The 16,131-nt window shown below is 44.3% G+C and overlaps 1 protein-coding gene and 1 long non-coding RNA gene across 5 annotated transcripts in view; one reads left to right on the forward strand and one right to left on the reverse strand.

Moving 5' to 3' along the window:
- Window positions 1-16,131, forward strand: part of Tenm4 (teneurin transmembrane protein 4) — a 775,468-nt gene that overhangs the window by 645,917 nt on the left and 113,420 nt on the right. For all 3 annotated transcript variants that reach the window (XM_017800880.2, XM_017800882.2, XM_017800881.2), the window contains one exon: window positions 9,087-9,272. In XM_017800880.2, the coding sequence (XP_017656369.1) occupies window positions 9,087-9,272 (186 nt within the window). The remainder of the gene's footprint in view (window positions 1-9,086; window positions 9,273-16,131) is intronic.
- Window positions 1-16,131, reverse strand: part of LOC115072218 — a 114,861-nt gene that overhangs the window by 4,454 nt on the left and 94,276 nt on the right. The window lies entirely within an intron of this gene.

The following is a 16,131-nucleotide window of genomic DNA, read 5'->3' on the forward strand; positions in this document are numbered from 1 at the left end:
CCGACTCCTTATATGCCGGCTTTTCTGAAGCAGTTAACAGGTTCTTGCTTGAGTACTGACAGCATATCACAGTACAGGACAAGGCAGTTCCTCTCTCTGAGCCCTTGCTCTCCTGTCTATACAGTGGCTAGAGGATCTGCCGTGCCTTCTTGTGTTCTAACCACTAAACTTGCTCCTCTTAATCCTTAGCTTTTTCTCCCTTGACTCTACATCCACTTCAAGGAGATCTCCAGTTGAGAACCAGCCCTCCGACCTTCCTTCGGCTTCCATTCCTCCTAGAGCCCTGGGCCCCTGGCCCCCTTTCTTTATTACTAGTAGCTCCCTTGTCTCAGTGCCTCATTCCCACATCTACCCTGCAATGCCAAGGTCACCCCAATCGTGCTCCAGTAGCCAGATCACATCAAGAGCATGGTCCGCAGCCTCTTCCAGGCCCTTCAGCTGAAAAACAGGCAGTTTTTCACACACTTTGAGAGTTCCCACTCTCAGTCCCCAGAAGGGCTATTTCAGTATCCACGTCTATTCACCAGTGCCCCACTCAACAGAGATTCCTGCCTCCTGCTTCCCTGAGCACCAAGACCATTGTTTAAGCACTCCCCTATTACCCTGGATGGTCCTTTACACAGCCTGTGCCCCACATGTCTCTCTGCCTACATCCCTCTCCCCAATGGATGAGCTGCCCACAAAGCCTGTCCCTCCAATTCCACCTTGGATTCAGTGCTCAGCAACTGTTCAGCGGTATCTCAGTAGAATACCATTTCCTCGCTCTCCGTTTCTCCAAACTTCCCTTCCTCTGGCTATTTCCAATACATAAATGTCGTGTAGTTGCCAGACAGCAAGCAGATGTTTATTCCATGAAGGAAGGACAGGACATGAAGTACATTTCACAGAGTTCATATAACTTACCCATAAGCCCAAGACATTGTTGTCTATACCTGATTTGCAACTGAGAAAGCAAAGACAGAGAGAGATGAAGCAACTTACTCAAATCACATGGGCTGAGGAATGCTGAATTGGATGGGGCCTTGGAGGTGAATCAGATAGGACCAAGAACTCAGTAGCTTTTCTCCTACAGAAAAGCTTCCCTTTCTTTGACTTGTATACCTGTGGAGGTTCACCTCATGGCAGGGTCTAGCTTTTATTCGCCTTAGCTCTCTAGCATGACACAGCAAGGCTTTCCATAAATATTTGTCGAAAGAAAAAACGTATTTTTTAAAATGCATCCTGGAAGAGATACATGTCTGTTGGCACAACACCATGTGAGGGCCATGGTGTATAACCATTATTGTCAAATAAAGCCACACAGAAGCTCAATGTCCTTGATACCTAAGCTTCTCAGACACTCATCTCTGATCTCTGTGAACTTCATAACTGTACAAAGTCTTAGCCCATATACCCACAGGCACATCTTTCTTCACACCACTGCTTGAACTGTATCTGTTGTCTCTCTGTGACACTGAAAGAGGTGAACACAGAAGGAAGAGATCAAAAGGGTAGGAAAAGATATAAGGTTCAGTTATTGGTAATTATGCCTAAAACTGTGTACGTCAGGGAAACACTGCCCCAGGCTCCTCTCATTAAACACTAATCTCCACACAAGCCCAGACGAAGCCTGGGACCCATCACAACTACATTTTAATTTGTCTGGACTTACTTTACAATCCTGTTCATTAAAATAGTTGGAAGAGGAAGTTGTGTTTTTTCCCTACTGGGAGAGATTTATGCATAATTTCCCCCACAAAGTATCTTCTACTTTGGAAATATGCTCAACGTTGACACAAGTCAGAAGTAGGGAAGTAGAGGGACCTCACCCGAATACCTGAACACTCACAGAACAAGAAACATGGAGGTAAAGATGGCTTTGAAATTTCTCTCAAGTGAGAACAATCTTCCATCTATGACCTCCTGGGAAGTCTTTTCATAAGTCTGAATTGAGCTCTAAAAGGGCTAATAAATAAGATGGTTCTATTTTACTTAGGACCCGAGGTCTGGAGAATGGCCTTAGAAATTTCAGTAGAGGGCCTAATGATTTGAAATGTTTCCTTATAGCATTTTCTGTATAATTACTAGTTTTTGAAATTTTGGCAGACTTAAAGTCCAAGTCACACTAGCCAGCATGTGAGTCAAAAATGGGAGGGAATGAAATGTCCACAGTATCCACAAATGGGTTGGTGCTCACACTACCAGCTCATTAATGCCTCCCGACAGTCCTGTGCTGATAGTTTCACTTCCACATCGCAGTTGAAGAAACAGCTTGGAGGAATGAAATGATTTGCTCAATGGTACTTTAGCTAGAAAGAAAGCTGACTGTGTCTGACATAGCTTTTTTGGTCTGTCAGTTGTGGGATTAGGTTTAAGCAAAGCCTTAGATGCAATCTGGCAGTGTTTTGTGACTATAAATTGTTTAGTAGATCATTGCTGGACTAGACAATATGATCACTGAAATTGGAAACCAAGTCTCCATCCTTACCTTAACCCAATCCCTACTGAATAAAGCTTCTTCCTTTCTGTTTCTTTCTCTATTTATTTGTCTAAACATCAGACCATTTGCCTATCTGTCCACCCAACTGCTGCATCATTTAGTCAGTTACTATGCATTCCTCAAGCCATGTGATATAGCCGGGCGTGGTGGCTCACGCCTTTAATCCCAGCACTCGGCAGGCAGAGGCAGGTGGATCTCTGTGAGTTCAAGGCTAGCCTGGTCTACATAGTGAGTTCCAGGACAGCTGGGGCTACAGGAAGACCCTGTCTCAAAAAGAACAAAAAAAAAGAGTCTTGGCTGTTGGTAACCAGGGCCGAAGCTTCATGCCCAGATTTTGAGGCTGTTACTTAAAAAGCAAAAGTTTGTTTTTTTGTTTTTTTTTTCTTCTGGAAGCTGTTCCTGTGCTAGGTAACTTGGAGATCTATAGATACAGTATGTCTTGGGTCTCCACCAGTCAATCATATTTACAACGTGGTCTATGTGGCGTTTTCTTCAGCTATCACAACATAGCTGGCAGTGAAGGGATCATTATTACTCTCCCCATTTTAGAAATGAAGAATTATGTCTCAGAAAGGTTAAGACATTTTCCCAAGGACCCACAGCTGAGAAGTCTGGCAATCAAATCTGAAGCCAGGTCTTTCCTGTTGCTTGTGTATTCCTAAGTACCACAAAAGATTCCTCTCAGATCCCAGGCTTCCAGCATTCAGTCAGAAAGCTCTGACTCTGATCACCTGAAAGTCAAGAAGCAATTGTCAAATGCTCTCTTAGGTATGTTGCAAATGTCAGAATTCACACTGATCTGACTTCTGTAAAGTACATTTCCCATGGCTAGTTCCCGTCTTTGTTTTTAAAAATACATGTGAAATTTGTTATATTCTGAAATAGATTTTGTTAGGATCTTTACATTTGTGCATGCTAAGTCATATAACTTTATAGATGTGGGCAATAATATCCATCTCCCTTCCAGGCTGGGATATAACTCCTGGAGGTCAGGAGAGCAAGGTTTGTCCTCTTCACAGTTTAGATTCTCAAGTCCACTGTAATCTCTGCACCTAGTGAGCACCCAGGAAATTAACCAAGCGATAGTGAGTCCTGCTACACCCTTGAAGGTGATCGATGGATGTCATCCCCCATTTAGCAAGAAGGAAACCTGAGCCTTAGAGAGGCCTGTGTCCCATTTCACAGAGGACCATTTCCATTATGTATGTAAAAGGCACATGAGCTGTCAAATACATTCCAGAGATGGACCTGCTTGGTTCTCCCCATGTACTCTGTGAAGCTCTATCTGCTTTAATGTCAAAACAGAATTTGAGAAGGAAAAAATAAAGCAGTTCCTTTTATTTTAAGGGCAAAAATAATAAATCAAAGTGTGGTGGGGGGCAAATAGGGATGATAACCTGAAGCCAAATACCACAGTGACAGCTCAGGTTTCTACTTCCATCATGCATCAAGGGCCTCTTCCACTCAGTCAAACAGGGCTCTCCGTGTTACCATCAGCTAGCACCCCATAAACATCAAGGTCGTCCGGTTTAGGCCCCTTCCATTAAAATGTGTAAGAGCTCACAACCCTGCTTGTAAAGGGCCCAGGGAGGGGTCCCCAGCCACCAGGCAGCTTCAGACAGGAGAACGTGTCTACCATGCACTGCCGTAAAGTGGCGTGCTTAGATGGTCAGATCAGTCTCTACATGAAAAGAACCAAACAAAGATCTGGCTAAAGGGTCCCATTTCATCTCGTGGATATCCAGGATTTGATTTGGATGTAACAAAGGAAAAAGCGCTAGGGCCAAAAGTGCGTAGGAAGGTTCTGCTGGATCTTTGAGGAATGTCTCCCGTGGGTATGTGTCTTGCTTGTTTTGAGGTTCTGTTTAAAGAAATGCCTGCTGTGCAGGACTATTATTCTGAGGATGCTAAACCAAGGAAAACACAGAGATGCTCGCATGATCTCGTAGTGTCTTTGTACTTTCTAGTTCTTAGTACCCTCATCTCTAAGAAGGTGTTCTCACCACATTATTGTAAGAATTAGTGAGAAATTATATGTGAAGTGTGCTTTGGAAGCTGTAAAACTTAATATAAATGCTAAATTGAAAATAATCTTTTGGGACTGGAAAGATGGATCAGTGGCTAAGAGCACTGTCTGCTCTTGCAGAAGACCCAGGTTCAAATCCCAGCACCCACATGGTGGCTAACAACCATTTATAACTCCAGTTCCAGGAGATTTGACTCTCTCTTCTGTCCTCCACAGGCACTGCATGACACAGGTGTACATACATACATGCAGGCATAACACTCATACACATAAAAAATAAAATTAAAAAATCATCTTTCCTTAAAATTACTCCATTTGATCTAATACTAGGCCTATGAGATTAGTAAGGTAAGAATTATTGTCACCATTTTACAGAAGTGAAGAGCAAGGCTTAATTGATCATATAATACATTGCAGATTATTCAGCCAAGAAATCACAAAGCCAAGGGTAGGTCCCAGAGTTGTCTGAGCCTAAGATTCATGGTTTTTATCCACTGCACATAGGCAATAGGCAGAAAGTACAGACATGAATGCTGCCTGTAACTTATGTGAATAATCTTTGGGTTGCCAATATCAATTTGTGTTCTATTTGAACTATGATCACTTAGGGACAACGGTTGTATCTTATTGGCTTCTGACCAGCACTGGGCACATGTCTGGCCCAGAGTAGGCCATGTATAGAAGGTTACTGGAAGGGTAAGTGAAGCAGGAGGAATTTCCTGGTACCTACTACTACGGATCAGGCACTAAGTCACCTCTGAAGTGGGGCTTTCATCATCCCCATTTTACAGAGGAAGGAGAGGAAGCTCAAGGCAGCTGAGCAGGTCATTCAGCTTGCAGGTCCGAAAGCAGCAGCCATCGATTCTGAGTCCTACACTTGTCAGCACAGCTTCCAGACTACTAAATGAAGGACTGAAGTAGCTATGCATTGACTCAAATGAAGATTGGAAATATTTGAAAAAAAGTTTCATCTGTACTGAACACAAACAGATGTTTTCTTGCCATTATTCCCTAAACAATATAGCAAATACAGCTTACATTCTATTTGGGCATGGCAGTTAAGCTAGAGATGATTTAAAGGGTAGAGGAAGATGTGTATAGGTCAAAGGCACACACTGTACCATTTTATATAAGGAATTTCAGCATCCATGGATTTTGGTCCTCAGAGGGAAACAATCTCCTTTGATACCAAAGAACAAGGGATGACCGTACCTGTTATGAGCTAAGACCTGAAGACCCAAATGCAAGTCAAAGCCAGCCTCTTCTGCTCTTGGCCCTTCTGACTCCCTGTGTCCTGCTGTCTGAAAACCCCACAGCTTTGACCCCAGCTGCCTGTAGTCTCCTGGTTCACACCTCACTAAATAGAAGTGCTGTTTACAATTTACCTTCACAACCATCAACTGGCACTTGGAAAAAGTGCTGGGTAAACCCAAACAGATGTTATGCTGATCTTCTCTGCCTGGGGTCTCAGGGGAAATCTCTCGACTAGCCAGCCTCCAGAGTCACCAGGAAGTCACTGCCCTTTACGTGTGCAAAACAGGGAGAACTTAGGGCTGGAGAGATGGCTCAGTGTTTAAGAGCACTGGCTGCTCTTGCAGGGGACCCAGGTTCAGTTCCCAGCACTTACATGGATGCTAACAACTGTTCTAATTCCAGTTCCAAGGGATCTGACACTCTCTTCTGACCTCTGAGGGCATTGCATTACATAGGCGCACTTACATGCAGGCAATACACTCATACACGTAAAATAAAAATAATAAATAAGGGGCTAGAGAGATGACTCAGCAATTAAGAGCACTGGCTGTTCTTGCAGAAGACCTGGGTTCAAATGCCAGCACCCACATGGCGGCTAACAACTATCTATAGCTACAGTTCCAGGGGATCCAACACCCTCTTCTGACCTCTATGTGTACTGCACAACACAGGCGCACTTATACACATGCAGGCATAATATTCATACACATAAAATTTAAAAAATAAAATAAATAATAATAAAATATTTTTTTAAAAAAAGGTAAGATAATCAGAGATGGGACCCATAGGGTCTTGGGGCCAGAAGATTATTACTATTAGTCTTTATCCATGTCCAAGATGTTGTCTGCAGGGAACTTGAGCAAGATCCTGGAGGGCTGCTGGATGTGGTGACACTGAGTTCCACAGCACTACCCTCAGGTCTCCAGAGAAGTAGACAGATGGGCCTGTTAGACCTTTAGTCAGGCTGAGCAGCACATATATGAACTTCTTCATTCTCAGACACTTGTCACATGGGACACCTTCATCTGTTACTTACCAAGCATTAATTCAGGTCTTTTCTAGGCCATGACTTGTGCTGAGCACCAGGAATAGAGGTGATCAGAGCAAGAAGACTTAGCCTCAAGTTGCTCCTGATCTGACAGGAAGACAGAGAATCACTGTAGCATGTAGGATGGGTTGGGAAGGAACAAGAGGCTAACCACAGGGTAAATTATAAGAGTCTTCTTAAAGGAGGAAGGAAATATGAGTCAAGCCTTGGGGTCAGAGTGCACAGTATAACATGGAGGGTGCTTGCTGCATCGTCGGATCTGTCTTAGAGCCCAAAGGGACCTTAGGTATTTTAAGGTCCCCCCAGAAATAGGTGAGGAAGCTGACACTCAGGGAGGAAGTGACCTCCCCAAGATCACATAGCAGATCAATGACTGAGCAGGCATGGACCTCACAAACTCTTTGAATGCCCAGTCAGAATCTCGCTGTCCTGACCTCCATTTCAAGAAGACTTTCATGAGTTGCTTGGCCTTTGCCATGGCGTTTTGTTTTCTCCCTTCCCTGGCACTCTCTGCAGTCTACTGAGCAGCACAGGACTGCTATACAACGGGATTGTACTGCCTACACCCTCCAAGCCAGAAAATGTGGCTCAGTGTAATGAAAGGACCTTCCTACATAGTCCCACAGCTCAGAAGCTCCTGGGCCTGGCAGAGATCCTAATCTCTGGCTCCAGGCCACAGCAGCCACCCTGTCCCTGGAAAACTGAGAGATGCCGTGTATACTGCATGTAGCCATGATCTCCCCTCTGAGGTAGCAGCTTGGCAAGATGTCTGCGTAGGAACACAACACAAATAGCAACTCTTACCATGCTTCTTTATTTCACCTACATTTTATCCATTGTCTTTAGGTTGGCATGACAGTCTGGACCTCTGAGATCTATTTCTCTCTCTCTCTCTCTCTCTCTCTCTCTCTCTCTCTCTCTCCCCTCTCTCTCTCTCTCTCTCTCTCACACACACACACATACACACACACACACACACACGTATGCATGTGGGTATCTTGCTTTATAATGCTCCATCTTATTCCTCTGAGGACAGACTCCCTCACAGAACCTGAAGCCCCCTTTCCAGCTAAGCTACCTGGCTAGGAGACTCCAGGATCTGTCCATGTCCCCCAAATCTGGGTCCACAGGCACATGCAGCCATGCCCAGCTTTTCTGTGGGTACCAGGGATACAAACACAGTTCCTTGTGCTTGTGTGGCAAGTACTCTTACCCACGGAGCCATCTCTCCAGCCCCTTTTCTTTCCTTTTGTAAAAGTAGCTAGGATATCAGCAACTTCCAGATCAGCAGTATCTCTTACAAGGGAGAAACGGGCCGAGGCAACTTGACACAGATGCTAGTTAACCCAGTTGAAAAGAAGTTTAAAGTACTGGGATTTTCACGTGAATTAGAAGACTGTTGGGCCATGAGGCATGAGTCAAGTCTGGGCCTCCATCAGAGAGGATCCCAGGAGGTTATGTGCTCCACCCATTTTCCAAAAACAGTTGCCCTTTAGAAGCCTTTTGGCCTCTGCTGGCAGTAAGCATGAAGCAGCTGCTGGCTTGGAGCCGGAGGGACCTGTGAATCGGGCCGTTATGTTTTGCACTATCACACAGATAGGCCTTTGTGACAGACCAGGCAGCCCCACTCTGGCCATGAAGTGGTCCCCAGATGTTTACTTTGGATCTGAAAACCCATTTAGATGGCAGCTTAGAGTTAGTCGGGGGAAGCAGCAACTTGAAGGACAGTAACTAAACCCAGCAAGGACACAGGACCAGCTGCAGATTTGGAAGAACAACCATGAGAAGCTCCTGTGCCAGGGCGGCCTACCTCCCTCTCACCCCACCTCCACTGCAGTCAAGGCTGTGGGGAAACTCTTCACAGGGCCCCAGCCAGACCCACAAACACTTCATGTGGTGACAGGGACTCATCCTCACTTTGTTTTCACACATAACTGGTTTTTAATTAAATTTGACTTTTTCTCACATCTGTTTGGAAGGCCAGCCCCCTTTGGAAGTAGCAAGACAAAAGCAGAGACGGGCTGGCAATAGGGAAAACCAAACCGAGCGCATCCCCTTATTTTGGTGGGGAAGCAAGCTCAGGGCAGGCTTCTGCCCAGGATTGTTCTCCTACAGGGTAACTGTCCTTGGAGATTACTCTTCCAAGCCTCTGGACTCCCCACCTCTCACAGAGCCTATCTAGGTAGCCAAGCCTGACCCTTCTTCTCAGCAAGAACTGACTCAGTGCATTTTTTGTTCCCTTTCCTTCCACGCTCCCTTCCTCTGCTTCCTGCCCACAGAGATCTGTGCTGCGGACTGCGGTGGCCATGGCGTCTGTGTGGGAGGCACCTGCCGCTGTGAGGATGGTTGGATGGGGGCTGCATGTGACCAGCGAGCCTGCCACCCACGCTGTGCGGAGCATGGGACCTGTCGGGATGGCAAGTGTGAATGCAGCCCGGGCTGGAACGGCGAGCACTGCACCATCGGTATGGCGTGCCTCCCAGGGCACTTTGACTGCTCTGCAGGACCTTCTGGGCCACCCTGGGGCCTAATTGCATGGGGGTAGGGCCCAAAAGTCCTTTCATCTGGTGACATTATGACTGGCTTTTCCTAGACATCAGTTGAATTTAAATGTATCATTTGCCATTTTCAACCAGAGTCCGCCCAGCTTGCATCTCCCAGGTCTCACTTAGCTGGTTAACAAGCCTTGCTCTTTAGCCATTCCTGAGATAAACGCAACACAGCTCTGTGCTCAGAGAGGAGTTAAATGGCCGCTAGTCTGTAGCTAGGAGCGAGTGCCATCTCGGTCTCTGAGCCTCAGTTTCCTTACCTATAGGATGGGGAGAATAACGCATGTAAAGGGCTTGGCACAGGCTGGCACACAGTGGAATGTTCCAAACATGTAGCCATTATTAGCAGCTTTATTTTCTGGTTGTGTGGCTCCCACTGGCCTGAAATGCTCCTGAAGAGGTCTTGAATCCTGGGAAAAGCTCTCCTCCAGGCACTTAGGCCACATCTGCATTCCTCCTTCCCCTGTCCCTGGCTTCCATCCTGTCGGCATTTGTCTCCTTTCTCCTCTCTGGGGGCTCCTTGGCACCAGCCCCTGCTGAAGCAGCTCTGTCGGCAGCTTTAAAAACAAGCTGATCACTCCTTCTCCGTCTCTCTGCCTTTCCTGCTGGTTTTGTTGATTTTAAACACAGCCAGACGTTTTGCTTGGTTTATTATCCTGGAATGAACACTCACCAAAAGCTCTTTATTGAATCAATTGCTTTGTGTATGTGTTTTAACTTCTTCCCTTTCCTTTTTTTTTTTTTTTTAAAGGAAGGGTTTGTGATCAGATGGTAAGCACATGGCCTTTAGAAGGCATGATTCCAGGTGCCTCTTTGCACAGAAAGTGACCTCTTGGGTCTCATAGAAACTTCAAGACAAGCTCTCAAGCTTTTGAGGGACAAAGGAATTTTAAGCAAACAGAGCTACCTCTTACCCACTCTTTCTGTTTTGTCATTGTTCATGTCCTTGGTCCCCTGCAACATCACTGAGTTAGTAAACAGCTATAGAATACATTATTTATTAATAATAATGGCTTCTAGTTTTTTAGTATTTACAATGTGCCGAGCACTGTGCCTAAGGCTCTAATGGCATTATTTCACACTCCTAACAATGTGAAGAGGTATGGATTATTTTCTCTTTCTCTGGAAACTGAAACTAAAAGTTATGTAACTTTTAAACAAGAATTAAAAGCTTGATTTTTCTCCTTCCCAGCTGTTTGCCCTACAGTCCTTGCAGACAGTGCCCAGGATTCTACCAAGGCATCTAGCTCATGTCCTTCCCCGAAGCTAGACCTTGTTAGTTCAGTAGCACTCAGAGTCCCTCACCTTTGCCTCAGCCCACATTCCTCATAGCCCCTGCATAGTGGTGACACAGCTCCCTGCTCCGCCGCAGCAGAATGGGCCATGCCACCTTACTGTATACTACTTAATGGCTTTTGTGTGACAATGTCATCCTACCTTAGGACCGTCTTAAAATCTCCTTAATGAGGAGTGGGGCTAGTCATCTGAGGGGTCCTCTGTTTTCCTCTCTCCTTCACTCTGAGGACAGGCTGACTTTTCAGCCTCTCAATCCAGAAGCCCATCCCCATTTGAAAAAATAACCAGGGGCTGGGAAGATGGCCCAGTTGGTAAAGTGCTTGCTTGTCAAGCATGAGGCCCTGAATTCAATCCTCAGAACCCATGTCTAAAGCCAGGTATAGTGGCCCAAGCTTGAAATCCCAGCACTGGAGAGGTGCAGACAGTGGGATCTCTGAGGCCAGCCAGTACAGCAAGTAGATGATGTTCCTGAGGATGATACAGAGTGTTATCCTCTGGCTACATGTGCACACACATGCACATGCACACACACATACAAGCACTCATACACAGAAGCCCACAGAGACACATATTTACATACATTAAAAACAATGCGCATCTAAAGAGAACACATTTTGTTTCCTGACACTTGCTTATAGAGGTTGAGTTTCCACCAAAAAGTTTATGAATACCTGACTTACAGGACAAAACTTCTCCCCTGAATCAAATAACTAGGCAAGAAGGGAAGGCTTCCCTCAGTCTAGCTGTGGAGGATTCTTGATAGGGCTTGTGGGCAGGCTAGGCTACATCTAGGACTTGTAGCTAGGACTTTAAGAAGGTCCCATTCATTTTGGTGCCAAGAAGTCTCACGGTCCTCTCTGCCTCCCTGCTTGTCCTGTCCTCACACTTTAAGAACAGGCTCCTCTTTGGTTGCAGATGTTTTTTCCCTCCAGATAAGAAATACATCAAGGCAAATGTGCACAATAGAAAAGAAAGGCTGAAAGTTCTAAATATCAGAAAAATGTGGCAGGACACTGCAGAAGTCATGGGCTACTCGTAGTGGCTCAGATGAAAGGACTTGGGCTCAGAATTCTTTTTTCTCATTGTGTGGTGAGCATTTTCCTCGTCCTTGTGTAATTTCCCTGCATGGCTCCCTTTTCTCTGTGTGTCTCTGCTGTGGCCAGCTGCATCCCAGTGAGAAACCCAACACCCTCATGCTAAAGGAACACATCAGGAACCTTGTAGGATAGAAGGAAAGGGGTGCAAAATAGAGACAATGGTGGGTGCCTTCCTTCCCTTGTTGAAACAGAAATGAGAAGAAATCCTTTGGAAAATTTTTGACAAAGAGCATTTTCATATGTTTCTGTAGATATTCACTCCCTGTGAGCATCATTTAGGACAAATAATGGGTGAAGATATGAGAAGTCAGAGACTTAAAGTGTTAAGTTTTCTCTCATTACCTAGTTCACTATGCCAGAATAGGTCGCTATCGTTCCTACACTGCAACCCAGTTCTGTCCTACACCAGAGAAGAAGCTGGGACTATGACACTGATTCAGAGACCTCCATGAGTGGAAGCAAAGGAGAAAGGGACTGTTTTATTTACGCACTGCTGCCCTCCACAAACAGGAAGGAGTGACTTGATTGCCTTACAGCAAGAACAGTATGTAAAGGATGAGATAAATCTAGGCTCGTCATGGCCAAGTGCCCAAGAGAAGAACCTTTTTACCCCAGTGACATTCTGCAGCAGGTTATTATAATGAGCATCCCATGGCTTCCTCTGGCAGCCTTGGCTCCCCTTAACTTTCATGAAAGCTATTCAGTTTTTCTCAAGAAGTTGTTTGCTGAATAAAAGGGTACTCGGCAATGGCATCCTCTTTAATAATAGTGTTGTTGTTGTTTTTTTTTCAAATTATAAGACTACTCCACACTGAACTCTGGTGACTTATATGAGAAATTACCCATCCTTTGCATCTGGAGGAAAGGAAGGTCTTTCGTATAAGCACTATGGGATGGCCACATGGTTGCTTGGGGCAGTTTCTCTCCCAGGGAACCACAGAATGTGTGGCAGGATGACATTACCAGCAATGACAGAATTCCAGCCCTCTTCTTTACTGTCTCTAGAATTGCATACCCATCATCCCCGGAAAATATCCTTAAAATAGCCCACAGATGAAAGAGGATTCTTCGTTTTTTGTTTTTGCCTCCTCAAAATTAATGTTTCCATTCGCGTATGTGGAACTCAGTTTCCTAACCTAGAAGCTAGAGTAAGATGGATTGACTTGGGTCTATTTCTCAAGTAAATGGTCCATGCACAGTCATCAAAAGCATATTTTTTAGATGTCTTTTCCAGGAATGTTATGGGTCCCTTAAGTCCAGGGCTTGACCTCCAATTTCTTTAGCAAAAGCCGAAAATCGTAGTTAAACTTAAGAAGGTGTTTAATTTTTAGCTAAGTCTTTGAAAACACTACTAACATTTTGGATCAATTCTATGTTGATTATTTTATTCACCTCTGTATGTCTCATCTATGAAGCCTCAGAACACTTGTGGGAAATGCCAGCTTCTGATTTCATTTATAAAAATCCAACCTTGACCCCAAAGCTGTGATTGCTCAAGATACCAGACATTCAGAATTATTTATTCAACTTCAGGAGAGCTATCCAATCACATAAATCCTGAGTCTTAAACAAAAGCCTCCTCTGGGAGAAAAGATCAAAATAATGCTCTGATGATGCAATCACTTGAGTGAGCAAACCCAGACTTCACGATGAAGGGAAATTTTAAAGAAAGCCACAGAATCTTCTGGAGCACTTTGTCCACTTTCGAATGGTAGCACTCAGGTTTCATTTTGTAATCAGACTTTCCTTCACCAAAAGCTCACAAGTCACTCATGAGGTGTCAGCACTTGGGTGATGACCCCTATGCTTATCTGTCCTCAAAAGCTCTCTCTCTCACAATAGGACCTGAGGTCTGACAGGAAAGTACTGACAGGAGAGAGGGGAGAAATAGCATACAAGGATCCACCTGGAGCTATCAAAGTGAGAGTCTGATTGCTGGTTGCTCTGGGAGACTTCAGCACACTTGGTGGGGGTGGGAAATAAGGACAATGAATGAGCTTTGTGGAGTCATCTCAAAGTGGGAGCCATTGATTCATTCACCAGTTCTACCTCCATACAGAAAAGAGCGTCCTCATTGGTAGCTGTTTATCTACCTGAAAGAAGGTCAGATGATTACAACCACACCACGAACACCTCCTGTAATGATGTCTACTTCCTCTAACATAGACCAATGATGCAAGTGTTCATTGTTGACCTGAGACTCCTGGAGGGTGAAAATGGAAAGTCTCTTACCGTGTTCACCACCACCCTTGATGGAGGCCCCAAAGATTCTGGAAGTTATCCTGAGAGAAACCCTTTAAAGTCCCTGTGGGTACAGGCAAGTCAAAGAAAGACATTTTCATGTTAGTGGTCCCAGAAATGCCACAGAGACCTAAGACCTCCATGAAGCCTATCATGATTCTATGAGCTGCCGTTTTCTCCATCTTCTCAGTGATAGGAAGATAGTAGGAGCCTGAGACACATTTGTACGGCCTGTGAGGGAAGATGACTGTGCTACCATTGCCTTTATCCTATAGGCCTGCATAGAATGATGCCAGGATTTCATGAATTCTTGAATCCATAATGGAAAAAATGGGCTTGTCATTCTCTTCTCTAAACACCTTAAGACCACTGATTTCAAGACGGTGGTGCTCAAAAACATATGTGTCAAGGTTTTCAAGCAGTAACAGTGGGACTTCTACATATGTCTTTTTAAATAAATGGCACTGGACTTCAAAGACCCAGTTATCCCTTCTGTTTTTAATAGCCAAAGATAAGGAAGCTCTATTCCCTCCCAGAGAACTCTGGGACTTGGTCCTGACTGGTTTTGTCAGCTTTTGGATTCAGTGTGATCTGTGCCCTTTTTGTAGCAGACGAACCCCTTTTGTTTTGTGCAGTTGGGATTTGAAGTTTTGAATGTCCATGCTCATCTCCTGAAATCCCAATCTGTGAATATAACCCGAGCCTGCTTCAGTGGCCTTTTGCCAGCTTCTGTTCCTACCTGTGGTCTGGGGAAATGAGTAAGCATTTTTAAAGGGTATTAAACTATTTGAACTTAATAAGTACATTTATTGCTACATAGTTCTTGAAAATGAAAGAGCATTCAAAAAGAGAGCTCTCTGAAGTCGGCCCTGGCTTTCAGGAGATTATCCTGTGGAGTGGACATAGTCGTCACTAGTCACCAGCACTGTGATACCACCATTAAGTCTGGAGATAATCAAGAATGTTTTCTGTTCAGAGAGTTCTCTTAAACTACACGTTGCACAGTGAGGTGGTCATGAGTCCCTGTGATAGGGACTCATCCACCCTAGCCATTCCTGGGAGGGAAATTTCAGCTCGCTCAACTCTTCCATCACTGAGTTCAGAGTTATTGAAAGAAAGTATGATTTGGATCCTCTACAAAAGCTCTGCAGATTTGAAAGCTGAGAAATTCACCTGAGCAAGACATCTTGTGTGTTCTTGCCCTCTGATGGCAAAACTCTAAGGCATCCGAGGAGATGATCTCTAAAAATGTTTAGACCGCTTTGCAAAATTAGATGAATATGCTTATCTAAGACTAAAGGAGCAGATGAACCAAGAATCAAGGAAACGCTCCTCTTACCTCCTGGGCTTTTTTTTAAGGTGGACCCTCCCCATGTTTTTTTTTTCATTTGGGTGGTCCCTATGTTTGATGTTCCATAGCTTTGTGTAGTCACCCCTGCTTCATAAGCCATTCTCCTCCTCAGTCCCTTCCTATACCTCACTGGCGAAAGACCCCGAAATACCTCTCAGAATGAAAGGATGTGAATGGGCTCTGCTAAATCTCCTGTTCCTGATTTTTCACTTGGTTATGCACCTTCCAGGAACATATTTCATTGCAACAATACCTGCAGAGATTCCTGAAGTAAGGGTAGTGTCTCATCCACCAGTATTTTCAGGCAGATAGGTAGGTAGATATAGATAGATAGATAGATAGATAGATAGATAGATAGAGATAGATAGATAGATAGATAGATAGATAGATAGATAATAGATGATAGATTGATAGATGATAGATTGATTGATAGATAGATGATAGATATAGATAGATAAGATAGATAGATAGATAGATAGATAGATATGTAGGTAGGTAAAAATGATTTCTGTCTGTTGTTGATGATGATGATAGATAGATAGATAGATAGATAGATAGATAGATAGATAGATAATAGATAGGTGATAGATAGGTAGGTAAAAATGGTTTCTGTCTATTTTCGCTAGATGATAGATAGATAGATAGATAGATAGATAGATAGATAGATAGATAGATGGATGATGGATGGATGGATGGATTAATGGATGGATGTAGGTAGGTAAAAATGGTTTCTGTCTATTGTTGATAGATAGATGATAGATAGATAGATAGATAGATAGATAGATAGATA

The sequence above is a fragment of the Nannospalax galili genome, unplaced genomic scaffold, assembly GCF_000622305.1.
Source record: "Nannospalax galili isolate Female #2095 unplaced genomic scaffold, S.galili_v1.0 scaffold278, whole genome shotgun sequence".
In the NCBI taxonomy this organism is placed as follows: Eukaryota; Metazoa; Chordata; class Mammalia; order Rodentia; family Spalacidae; genus Nannospalax; species Nannospalax galili.